This window comes from Hydra vulgaris, chromosome 09 (genome assembly GCF_038396675.1).
Source record: "Hydra vulgaris chromosome 09, alternate assembly HydraT2T_AEP".
Lineage (NCBI taxonomy): Eukaryota > Metazoa > Cnidaria > Hydrozoa > Anthoathecata > Hydridae > Hydra > Hydra vulgaris.
The window spans coordinates 29,150,001-29,163,377 of NC_088928.1; the positions used below are offsets into that span (position 1 = coordinate 29,150,001).

The window sequence follows — 13,377 nt, forward strand, 5'->3', positions numbered from 1 at the left end:
ATATAAAAAACTAATTTACAACGGACATTCTGCATTAAATTTTTAGGCGTTTCACTTGACGAACAAATAAGTTGGAAAGACCACATTAATTTAATAGAAAATAAAATTTCAAAGAGTATTGGAATTATGTACAAGACAAGACATATGTTGGATAAAAATTGCTTAAAACTTATCTACTTTTCGTTTATCCATAGCTATATCAGTTATTGTAATATTGCGTGGACCAGCATTTATCCATCAAAATTTAAGCGTATCTTAAATAAACAAAAACAAGCAAGTCGCCTTATATTAAATGCTAATAAATACACCAGTGCCAATCCACGGCTTAAAAAGCTTGGAGTGCTTAATGTTTATCAATTAAATATCTACAGTATTCTTTTATTCATGTTTAGATTTAAAAATCGTATGCTGCCAAATATTTTTGACAACCTTTTTGTTATTATAAATCATAAATATCAAACAAAGCATTCATTGCATAACTATCAGGTACCAAAAACCTTATTAAAGCAGTCTAATTTCTCAATAGCATACCGGGGGCCAAATTTGTGGAACTTATTCCTTCCAATTGAAAGTAAAACTTTAATTTCACTTCAAACTTTTAAAGTTATTTAAAAAAACAGTTACTTGATTAAGACATATCTCAAATTCTATTTTATTTTTAACATCTTCTTTTTCAATTCTTAACTTTTCTTTCGTTTGCTTAAAAGTAAAACATATATTTTTTTTGCTTATTTATCTAAATTTTTATTTATTTATCTTTTTTTTATACATATATATTTTTATGAATGTATGAAAATTTTTTTTTTTATCTATAAAAAAATGTAAAATGTTTATTTAAAAGTATTTATATTATTTTATTGATGTTGTAAAAATTTATGATAGATTTATGATAGTGTAAACGATACAACGGGGCTAGATGATAAGACTTTTGTCTTCTGCCTGCTCATATCTTTATTCAAAATATTTTGTAAATAACTTATTATGAAAATGACGAAATAAACTATAAAAAAAAAATTGAAAAAAAAAATTTTAACATATATATGTTGGTTCATGATACCATTAATCTTTTAAATAGGGCCGACATCTGAGAAACAACCCCATACCATGACTTTGGCTCCAACATGTTTCACACACTTAATGGTATATTTTTTATAGAAACCTGTATTAGCTGGACGTCGTGCATATTGTCTTGAACCTGTACCTCCATAAAGAACAATTTTCGATTCATCGGTCCATAATACACTACGCCACTTTTTGATTGTCCAATTCAGATGTTGCTTCATGAACTGTAAACGTTTAGCGGTGTATTTTTTTTGTCAACAAAGGAAACATTCGTGTAGTGTGTCCATATATATTTTTCCTACAAAAGTTGTATCACTGACTTGTAATTCAAGTTCATCTTTAACTTGTTTGGTAGATGAAAGTGATTTGCTTTTAACATATCTAACAATTGTTCAGTCTTCTTATGCAATAGTTTCACGTTTTCCACCTTTGCTTTATAATATATGGCATTTGAAATCATCTTTGTTGAACATCTGAGAATATTTTGTAAATATGAGTAAGATTTACTCTCTCTTTATGATGCTTCAAAATAATATAAAGTTCTGCCGGTGTACAATGACGTCCTCGGCCCACATTGAATGGTTGAAATAACACTTTTACCATTGAGCATACAGTAATAAATGAAAAATATATCATAATTGAAGTAATACTTACAAATCTTTTTAAATTTTATAAACTAACTTTAAAATCAATACAACCACAGCTAATTCAATGCATTCTCTCAATTACAATAATTTTATTAAAAAGAACGGTAAAAAGAACAATAGTTTTATTAAAATGAACGGTATTCTTGGATCTATTGAATTCTCATTATACACACATAAAAAATATTAATACAGAATATATGACATTATACACACATAAAAAATATTATACAGAATATATCTTTCTGTATTATATATATCTATATAATACAGAAAGAAAGTAATAATGAAAATACGAATTATTTTTAGTACAGTGAAACATGTTTGCTTTGGACAGTAGGGTAACTTTGAAAAAAAACTTTTAGTAAAACTCTTTCCAGTAGAAAGAGTTTTACTCAAAGTTTCTAGTAGAAAGAGTTTTACTCAAAGTTTCCAGTAGAAAGAGTTTTACTCAAAGTTTCTAGTGGAAAGAGTTTTACTCAAAGTTTCCAGTAGAAAGAGTTTTACTCAAAGTTTCTACTGGAAAGAGTTTTGCTCAAAGTTTCTAGTGGAAAGAGTTTCACTCAAAGTTTCTAGTGGAAAGATTTTTACTCAAAGTTTCTAGTGGAAAGAGTTTTACTCAAAGTTTCTACTGGAAAGAGTTTTACTCAAAGTTATTATACTCTTCTTTTATCAACAACTTCATATTCGAAAAAGAAGATAAATAGATTGTTCAAGCTGCCCTTGAAAATCGCCAAATTTTTATGAGATAATTCAAATTTTCATGATAAAATAAGATAAAAGTAAAACCTAATCATTCAATAAAAAAAAAAACTATTCTCATCTGCTTTTATTTTATCTGTAGAAATGTGGCGGTTATAAAAGGCGGTTTGAACAATGCATCTTCTTTTTTGTAGTTTTTCTTATTCTTCTTAATCCAGATCGACAGGTTGCTTCTCATGTGTTTTTATACTTCTTCAGAAAATCTGTTTGGTACCTTTTCCACATTCAATATTGTTTGCTGTTTCTCTATGAATCATTCCAAATGACGACAACTCAATAGTTCTTTCTTTATTGAAAGGAAATATACAGTTAGATTTATTGATTGACTGATTGATAAGATATAGAAAGACAATTTCTCGTGCCAAAACTCCTGATTTATACAATGCAATGAAGGCAGCAGTTGATAAAACATTTTTTTCGTGACCTTGAACTTTTGCTAATAAAGTGTTGTAAGGTAACATAAAACGCTTCTTTTAAAAATATGAATTAATGTAATGCGTAGTCATTGCAATGTATTATGAATTAGTGGTCTTTTGGTCCATAGATCAGACAAAGCTTTAAAAGTTACTTTTTTTCTGTTTCTAACTCAACAAACTTTTTTTACAAAGTGTTTAAAATTGAATAACAATATTTTAGTTTGTTTTTTTTGTTTTAGTGACAAAGCTTATCACAAGTTGTAGGTTTAAATTTTTAATCTAAGGTGGTAGACTGCTAAAAAAGTTAGATAAAACCATTTTTTCAAAAGTTGCATTATATTAAACAGTAACTGTTTTAGAAACTAAAAATATATCAATCTTCATATGAGAAAAAAAATTTAGAACTTATTAAAGTGATTTATTTTCGCAGGGTAATTTTGTTTGCCCAAGCAACGCTCATAGCAACGTCTAGTTAAGGTTAGAAATAAAAAAAAATTTAAAAACAAATAAAAAATCTTAAAGCAAAAGGATTCGATAATAAATACAATGATGAAGAGGAAAGTATATAAAAAGGGGGATTATAACCTGTTTTTTTAAGTTTGTATATTCAATATTTTAAATTTTATATTTATATTTCTCTGTTTTATAACTTTCTAATTTTCTGGCAAAGATTGCAGAAGCTGTAATTGTTCAATTTAAATTTTGTTCAGTTCATTTCAATGAGCATTAAATTTTGTTCAGTGATTCATTTTAATGAGGTTTATGTCCAGAGATAAAAAAATATCTCAATACAAATTAAAAAAAAAAACAAATTTTTGATTCATAATATAAGAAAATCAATTTTTAATTGGGCGCATTGAAAAATCTAACGACGCTTTAAAATGAAGAAAGTTTCAACAAAAATTTTTACCTTAGGACATTTATCTACATAAAAGGAATAAAACCAAGATTTTACCATAATTTTAACCTAAAACCACCTGTTTTCAAAATTTATGGAAAAAAAAACTAATAATAAAAATAACATTTTTTCAAATGCATGCTTGAAATAAAAAAATCAATTGAAATATTGTCAAATACAAAAATAATTTTTTACGCAGTCCTACCACCTTAAGTTTAAAAGATAAAACTGAATAAAAAGGTTCTTTTTATCCAGTTTTATAGTTTGTATTTATCTTATTGTAAAGAAGTTCTTACTTTTGCCCTGTTTACAAATGGCGAATTAAATTTGTAAACAAATATTTTTAACTTTTCTTTTCTTAAATGAAGTAAATATATTTTAAACTTAAATACTATTTATGTAAAAGTGTTAGGCGGAAATTAGAATACTTGAAACATTTTTTGGAGAAATTTGTTGCGTATTTTTTTTTATTTTACTATTTTTTTCTTTTTATTTTTTTCGAATTTCAATACGTTTTTTTTTATTTTCAGATTATATACACATTTTTTTAAATATATCAATAGACAAATGTTACTATATTCAAAAATAATAATCAAAATTCATCTAGAATCTTTTAAAACGTTGCGCCCACATAAATTCTGAAAAATAATCGGGAATCATTTCTTGATTTGTGGGCCCAAACATAGCTTTAAATCTGGCTTTGCTTCTTTGCCACACTGCCTCAACCATGTTTGTTGTAACATTTGTTGCAGGATCAACAAAGTGTAAAACATGGTTTACTGTACCATGTTGAAAACCTTGCGCTGCTAAACCTTGGTATGCTTCCCACATATCGCTCCATATTTCAGTTCCAGGACGAATCCATTGTATAATGATGTGTAATAAGGTTGCTACATCGCGGTGCGCTACAGTTACAATGAGTAACCCTTCTTTTGCCACTGTATCGTACGCACCAAAAATTCATTAATCTTCTACAATTCTACCTCGGTTGTATTTCCTTCTTGAAAAAAGTGATTCATCTATTTCCACTATTAAACCTGGCCCTCCTAATTGCACACGGCTGTTAAAGAAATAAGTAACGGCAATGTCTCTACAAAATTGATTCCAATTAACTACAGCTTTGATTGTTACCGATTTCTAAATCTTTTTGAATGTCTTCTACTGAAAGCCACAACTTTTTTTGGCGCTACGAATCCAAATATATGTAATACCTATTTTTTGCCAAAGTTTCAGTTGAGATCTTTCAAAAAAACTTCCAACACAAATACTTATTTTCTTTTTCCATTGTTTTTGCATGCATCTCCAAATCTTTCCATCGACACATGACTATTTTGTTCGTTGCACTGGATATTTCATCGAGAACAGATTATATTGATAGCAAGTAAACCAAACTACCTGCACCACCGGATGCACTTGTTGTAATTGTTTTTAAACCTGCGACCAATTTCCGGTAAATTAAGGCTATCGAACTCAATAATAGTCGGTCGTCCAGCATTCGCCATTTTAATTTTAAAACAGAAATACAGAAACATTTCTTATAGAGAGAGTCTTTTATAATTATATTATAATTACAATTTTATAATTATATTATAATTACATTTTGTACACAACTTGTTTTGTACACAACTAAGATACAATTATAATTACATTTCGTTTTTTGCAAATTTTTAGCATCGGAATTTTCATGAATACTTTCGGAACTTTCACGAGTATTTTAATTACTTTCAAACTATAGAAACCAGGCGGCGTAATTAAATAGTGAAATTTTAAAGTGTTATTAAAAAAAGATGGCTACCATTAGCGTTTTTGGTATATTTTTTGACATTTCAACATCAAATTAGAGAACTTTCCTTTGGTTTTCAAGTCTATGTTTTTATACGATTCTTAATCAGGATAAAATTCTCTATCATATTCAAAAATAAAAATAGGGGGTAGAGATGTAAATTAGCGCTGTGTTCTTCCTTATAAATACCTAAAACTAATGTGACGATATGTGCTAAAAAAATACCTACATAAATAGGCAAAAGCAAATCAATCTCTATTTGAAAGTACACAAGCGTTCTCAGATGAAATTGTATCCCTCTAAACTGATTGATCAGAAAGATGCGACAATACATGGTTACATACTTCAAATACGAGTAAAGTGGAAACCCCTAGAGCGCAAACATTTTTTGCTACATAATATTCAGAAAAGTGTTATTTGTGGTATATATGAAGCATGTTGTTTTCAGCAACAATATTTAACAAATACTGGTCAAAAACTGTAAAAATAGAATCAAGCTTGCCTTGATGCGACTCAAAAATGGGCTCAAAATGATTCAAATCTTCTGAACTTTCAGCCATCATTAAAGTTTGTTATGCCCCTTATTTACGCGGACCACCGGATTTTCAAGTTAAACAATGAAAACAATTAAAAACGGTCTGCGTTTCCAGACTTCTTTTTATGACTGTTTCCCACTAATTATCGTTTAATTCCGGACGGCATAGGTGCACTTTTAAATGTTATAACTTTAGACCGCGTCTTTGCTATTACTTGTTGCTTTACTTTTATTTTATTACTTTATTGCTTTACTTTTAAATGCTATAACTTTAAACCGCGTCTGTATTTCAATTTTTTTATGCAGGATATATAGGGTAACAGGGGGTATTAGCCCTATGGGGTATTAAGCCCCATTTCCTCTGTTGATATAATAAAATGGCTGGTGCTATTGTATTAAGAGGGAGAGGCATTAAGCTAGAGCTTAATGTAGACATTGTAGAGGCAAAGTAGTTGGATGAATGTCTAAGAGATTTCTTATAAGTAACTCTAAAATTCACTTTAATAATAAGTTTCTATTTAAGATTTTAAATGTATAGCTTTTCTTAGGGAAATATGGTTCTATTGAATATTAATTAGTTTAGTTAGTTTATTAAAATAAATATTTTATTTAGAAGGGGCTTAATGCCCCCTGTTAATGTCAACTGTTTGAAAAGGTGACTAAAACAATCAAATAACATCGATCAGATAAATAAAATTTATGTTTTAATTTTATAAACATTCCACAGATATAGTTTAAATTAAAAAGAAAAATTATTTATTTGTAGAAATAGTTTAAATTTTTCTTTAAATAGTTTTGATAATGGAGCTTATTGCCCCCTTTATTTACCAGAATGGTGCCGGCACACAAAAAGAATAAGAAATGAGGCAGGAAAATCTATGTAACTAGCCAGACAATGACATATGTCAACAATTCTGTCATATGTAAGCAGATGTCTGCTAACCAGGAATCCAAGCACTACTGAAAGTACTTTCCAGCACTAGTGCTTACAATGCTTCTGCCTCAACACCACTACTACATTTATTGCTGTCAACACCATAGTCATCTCCAGCATCATTAACAGAATCATCAACTTTATCAAAAAGACCGCAGACACCATTGGCTACTTCATTTTCAGAGAAGTCATTTAATAAAGATTTTTTTCTTAAAAAACTGCAGCCCAGATTTGTGCAAACTTCTGGGGATGGTAGGTTGGTTAGAACCATCAGGTTTTGATACAAAGAAAGCCTAACAAGTGATGAATGTTTAAAGCGACTGAGAGAAGAAGCAGTAAAATAAAATAATATTCCTAGAAACTACAATAAAAAAAAAGAAATCTTCCAGCCCGAGATGATAGGGACAGTGATGAAGATGACAACACTGTGTCTAAAATGTGGTATTCATAAAGGTCAAAGAGAAGAATGGGTGTGCTGTGACTTATGTGATGTTTAATACCATGTTAAGTTGCACAGAAGTTCCAGTAGGAGTTAATAGTGAAGCGATAGACTGGATCTGTGAGAAGTGTCTAAAAATGATGTAACAATATATGCTTTTCATAATGGAGCTTATTGCCCCCATTTTTTAAAATTTGAGTCGGCGTTAGTTGTAACTTTTTAGCTTTCTTTTTCACTATATGACTTTAAGTTTTGCTGGATAAAGCTTTTGTACATATAGAAATATGTGTTGTCTATGACTAAAAAATATTTCCAATTTGAATTTAATATTTATTTACTTATTTCAAAGAAAGAAGAGAAAAGTTCATTAAAATATGGGGTTTAATGACCCCTGTTACCCTATCTAGATGGATAAGATATTTTGTTACACTTCTCGAATTATTTTTCGTTATAACTTGAAGTATAAACTTTATATTTCTTTAAGAATGTTGATGCTTTTTGTTTTGAAGAATAATGTGAAAAATGTAAAAAAATAATGATTTAATTATTAATGTATGTTAGTAACATACATTATCAATAAAATCATTACTTGATACTTTAAGTGATGAAGAGCACAAATATTGTTTGTGTTAGACAGTATCTTTATAAAACCTATTGAGCAATAATAAAAGTATCAGATCAAGTTAAAAGTTTTTGTTTAATACTATTAAGCAGAAACTTTAAACTTGATTTTTTAACTTAATCAAATTACTACTAAAAGTAATTTGAATTACTAGATTAAAGTTAAACAATAAATAGCAAATTTTTGTTATTTACACATTATTACACAACTGCTAATTCACAAATTGAGAACTTTTTGTGGTTTAAGCTTAAAACAAGATAAACAACAATATTTGCTATAAATAATAAGACCAATATTTATAATAATTATGGCTGAAGTTGGCAAAAAAGGTACCAGAATAAATTTATACAATACAACTAATTTTTAAAATTTATATATTTTCTCATAATTTGTATTATAATTTTATCGGTTTGTAACAATTTTATTTGTTTGTTAATATTTCTCTGTAATGTCTTCAAATTTTGATTTTATATTCCAGAGTTTTAAATGATAATTTTATCTTTTGAAAATGTAGTATGTAAATTACAAAACATGTTAAGATTGAAAAATAACGTATTTTTCTTAAAAATACGTTATTTTTCAATCGTAAAATGTATATATATATATATATATATATATATATATATATATATATATATATATATATATATATATATATATATATATATGTATGTATATGTATCTATATATATATATATATATATATATATATATATATATATATATATATATATATATATGTATATATATTATACATATATATATATATAATTTTAAGATCTAGTTCCATTTTAATTTTATTTTTTATATAGAGATGTGGTTTTAGTAATGTCTGGTTTAGTGAGTTATTCCGATAGTGAAAATGAATCTGCAGATGAAATGCAAAATGAAAAACTTGAAACTAATACAAAAAAAATAGATGTGCAATCGAATATAGTTAATACCAAGAAAAAAAGAAAAATAATTGATTTAAAGACTAATTTAAGTCAAAATTGTAATAAGATAGCTCCATTACCAGTTCCAATATCAATACAAAAAATGTTTTCCTCACAAAATATTGATATAATGTCATCTAGTATCAAATTGGTTACAAACTTATCTACTACCAGCCGATTGAATAAAAAGTTACCTGGTAAGGTGAGGACATTTGAACATTTTGAAGGAAACTGGCCGACATATGTTTTTACTCCTTTAACCATTAATTCCAATACTATATCTCTTTACAATTATCTTGTACATAACTTCAAGGATTTAAGTTTAACATTTTTCCAGCTTGATGAGTGTCACATCAGTTTATCTCGGACAGTACCTATCAGGCATTATTGGATGGAACCATTATATTCAAAGCTCAAAGATTGTATCCCTCTGCATTCGTTTACTTATAGTTTTTTGAATATTAAAGTTTATGTAAATGATGAAAAAACTAGAACTTTTATTGGAGTGGAAATCAACTCAGGTTATTCAAAGCTCAAAGAAATAACTGATAGTGTTGATAAAGTATTTAAAGAATTCGGTTTAGACATTTATTACAAGGAGCCCTCTTTTCATGTTAGCTTTGCTTGGTGCCTTGGTGATAAAAAAACAGAAATTGAAAAATATATTGATTCCTTTTCTCAACTAAAAGACCAGTTTAGTATTCTTGCTTCCAAAGTTTGCATGAAATGTGGCAATAAACTTTTTCAGATTTGCTTACAATAAAGTGTTATTGTTTTGTGGTAGCAAAATTTTTGAATATTTAACACTTACCTCTAGCATTTTTTTCGTTGACTTTTCAATATTTTTAATTGACACTTTCATAGTTACGAATATATATACTTTTGTTAATATTTATTATACAATAAAGATAAGTAAACAAATAAAAATTAAAAACTATGATATCGAGTTCAATTAAATATATATATATATATATATATATATATATATATATATATATATATATATATATATATATATATATATATATATATATATATATATATATATATATATATATATATATACAGTGGTGGCCAAAAGTATGAAAACTTTTCAAAAATGCTTTTTATTTATTTATAAAAAATGCAACACTTACTACATATTATGCATATGTTTATTAAAGTCGTAATACAACTTTTTAATAAAATAAAACATTTTTTTTTATTAACATATACAAAAAAAAATTAAATTTTTAAATTAGGCCTGGTCATAAGTATGGAAACTTATGACCATTTTAAATGTTCCCTTGCAAACAATAATCTACCCATCTTATTTTTCTTAGAAACTAACGGTTTTTTAACAGCCACTCTTCCAAATAAGCCCGCATCATTTAACCTTCTACGAACTGTCCTGTCAGATAATAAAACTCCATGCTGTTCCAAGATTTCTTCTTTTACATCCTTTGATGACTTTCTAGGATCTTTTGTAGAAGTATTTTTTATAACTTTATCCAATCTTGGTCTTCCAGGTTTCATTTTCACTTCCACAGTTCCCCTTTCTTTGAATTTTTTAATAATTTTTGAAACTGTACCTTTTGGACCTTGAAAATTTCGAGAAATATCAATTGGTTTATTACCGTTTTTAAAACACTCAACTATTTTATTTTTAATATCACTAGAATATTTTCGCGGTGCCATACTGATTAATATAAAAGTAAACTATGATGAACTAACAAAGATGTCAATTCTAACACGTTTTAATTCTAAATGATAAGATTTGTCTATGTTTAGTGACAAGTTTGAACAAGTTTCCATACTTTTGTCCAATCGAAATTAAGAAATATTAGTATGTAATAAAATGTCTTAGAAAAGACAAGTTCAAACTTCTAGTATATATAAAGTAGACTATTGCAAGTACACTCGGGTTAAATAATTTTGGTTTTATTTAATACAAATAAAAAAAATGTAGTTTAAAAAAAGTTTCCATACTTTTGGCCACCACTGTATATATATATATATATATATATATATATATATATATATATATATATATATATATATATATATATATATATATATATATATATATATATATATATATATATATATATATATATATATATACATGCATATATACATATATATATATATATATATATATATATATATATATATATATATATATATATATATATATATATATATATATATATATATTGCTTTTTAAAAAGAATTCCATAATTTTGGTGCTCGGTATCTTATTGCATAATAAAAAAGTTTGCCATTAATTCTTTGTAATTTATATGTTTTCTATTAATTTATACTTAGATCTTTTATAATAATTAATAACTAGCAAATAGCTTCACAACAATTTTTAGGCACTTTTCTAACATTGTTTCATTTTATCGTTTACATATGTATATGTAAATGATAAAATGAAACAAAATGATAAAATAAGGTGAGCTAACTACAACATAACGACAACTCTCAAGATAGTTGAAGACTACATATCAAAGCTTTTAGCTAGCGGTGTTGTAATGATATATCAATAGCTTCATATCGTTGCTAGCTACTACATAACGACAATTCTATATCTATGAGACTATAACTACCTATTGGTATATATCTATATATTCTATTTAATGTGACTATAATTACCAATTGCTATATAGCGATATACACACACATATATACATATATATATATATATATATATATATATATATATATATATATATATATATATATATATATATATATATATATATATATATATATATACATATATATACATATAATATATATAATATATATACATATGTATACATATATATATACATGCATATATACATATATATATATATATATATATATACATATATATATATATATATATATTTATATATATATATACACATATGTATACATATATATACATATATATGTATATATATAAATGCTGTAACTGTATGCTTAAGTGGTACTTTGAATTGTGTCGAAATATTATTTAAAAGATTGCTTTTAGTTTTAACTTTAGCCAAACTTCTTGAATTACTCTAAGAGTGTTATGGAGTTAATAACCAGGTAGATGATAGAATCAAAAGCCTATTCTGACGTTTGTGAATTGATGACCCGATAATAAATCAGTGTTTTAAATAATTGCATAGCGTAAAAAACAAAGAATATATTTATAACTCACTATAATATACATGCGTCGGGTGTGGACGCGTTATTGATTCCTCTTTTTTTTATATATATATAAAGTGCCCCAAGAAGTCCTTACTGTCTTATCACAGAGCACCGAGGAAGAGCATTTTATAGGAAGTTCATGCCTCCTTCCCAACCGGTGTTGCAGAGTTTGCCTAGAGGTGGGGTTTGAACCACGGTCTTACGTTTCTGAGGCTCTTGATCGTATGTGTTTTTGTGTGCACTTTTATGCTATATTTTAAAGTATTTAGTAATAGTTTTATGCGTAATGCCTGTGATTGTTGTTAATTAAAAGTTATATTGTTTATAAAATTTTATTTATTGTAAAAATTAGGAAGTGTGCACATATAGACTGACTTAAACATGTTGAACAGACAGGGAGTGTACATACAACAACTGACTAAATAGGTAGAACATGCAGGAAATGTACATACATTGGCTGACTTAAATAGATTAAACATGCAGGGAGTTAAAAAGTGTTTAAAAATCTAGTTAAACACTTATTTTGTTATATTCCGGTCATCAATTTATACAAAATTTCTACCAATAACCACAAAGCCCTATTACTCAAAACATACGTGTCTCACTTGAAATACTTTTTTGCATTTTATTGACACTACAGTGAAGGTCTACTTTTATTCAAACTTCAGTGAAGAAGGTCTGCAATCATTCACACTACAGTGAAGGTCTATTATTATTTTGTTATTTTTTTTCTTTCTGCCTCAATCTTAATCTTTTATTTTCCGTAACTTTTGATTAATTAGCGCATATTAGCGATTATTTAATAATAAATTACAAAAAAAATATCATTATATATAATACTACAATTATAAAACAAAAATTAGTTAGCCGAAACAGTAATTTTTGAAGGTGATTAAGTTAATTTTAAATTTAAAGCTCTCTTGATGATTTTGGCACGAACGACGTAAGACGACAAGTTAGGGATCGTTCATAGTACGTATACTCGGATGCGGGAGTATGCACGGTCTGCGAGTAGGGTATATGAGATGAGGGGGGGGGGCAGAGGTCAATTATAAAGTGAGGAAATGCTAAATTAAAAAATATTATAAAATGTTGGGTAAGTAGGATAAAAGCATAGGTACTTTTAGGGACGTTTATTTTGTGAAAAAACTATTCAGCGCAAAAGGTTTCTCAAGCTTT

General features: G+C 26.9%; 1 protein-coding gene across 1 annotated transcript; it reads left to right on the plus strand.

The window, feature by feature from the left end:
• The first annotated feature begins 8,897 nt into the window (after positions 1-8,897).
• LOC105844354 (U6 snRNA phosphodiesterase 1) lies at positions 8,898-9,846 on the plus strand. Its single transcript, XM_065805249.1, has one exon. It carries the CDS (start codon positions 8,924-8,926, stop codon positions 9,791-9,793), a length of 870 nt encoding a protein of 289 aa, XP_065661321.1. The 5' UTR covers positions 8,898-8,923; the 3' UTR covers positions 9,794-9,846.
• The last annotated feature ends 3,531 nt before the right edge of the window (positions 9,847-13,377 follow it).

Excerpts from the sequence above, each read along its gene's own strand:
- LOC105844354 (XM_065805249.1), top strand. The coding sequence starts at position 8,924 with ATGTCTGGTTTAGTGAGTTATTCCGATAGTGAAAATGAATCTGCAGAT.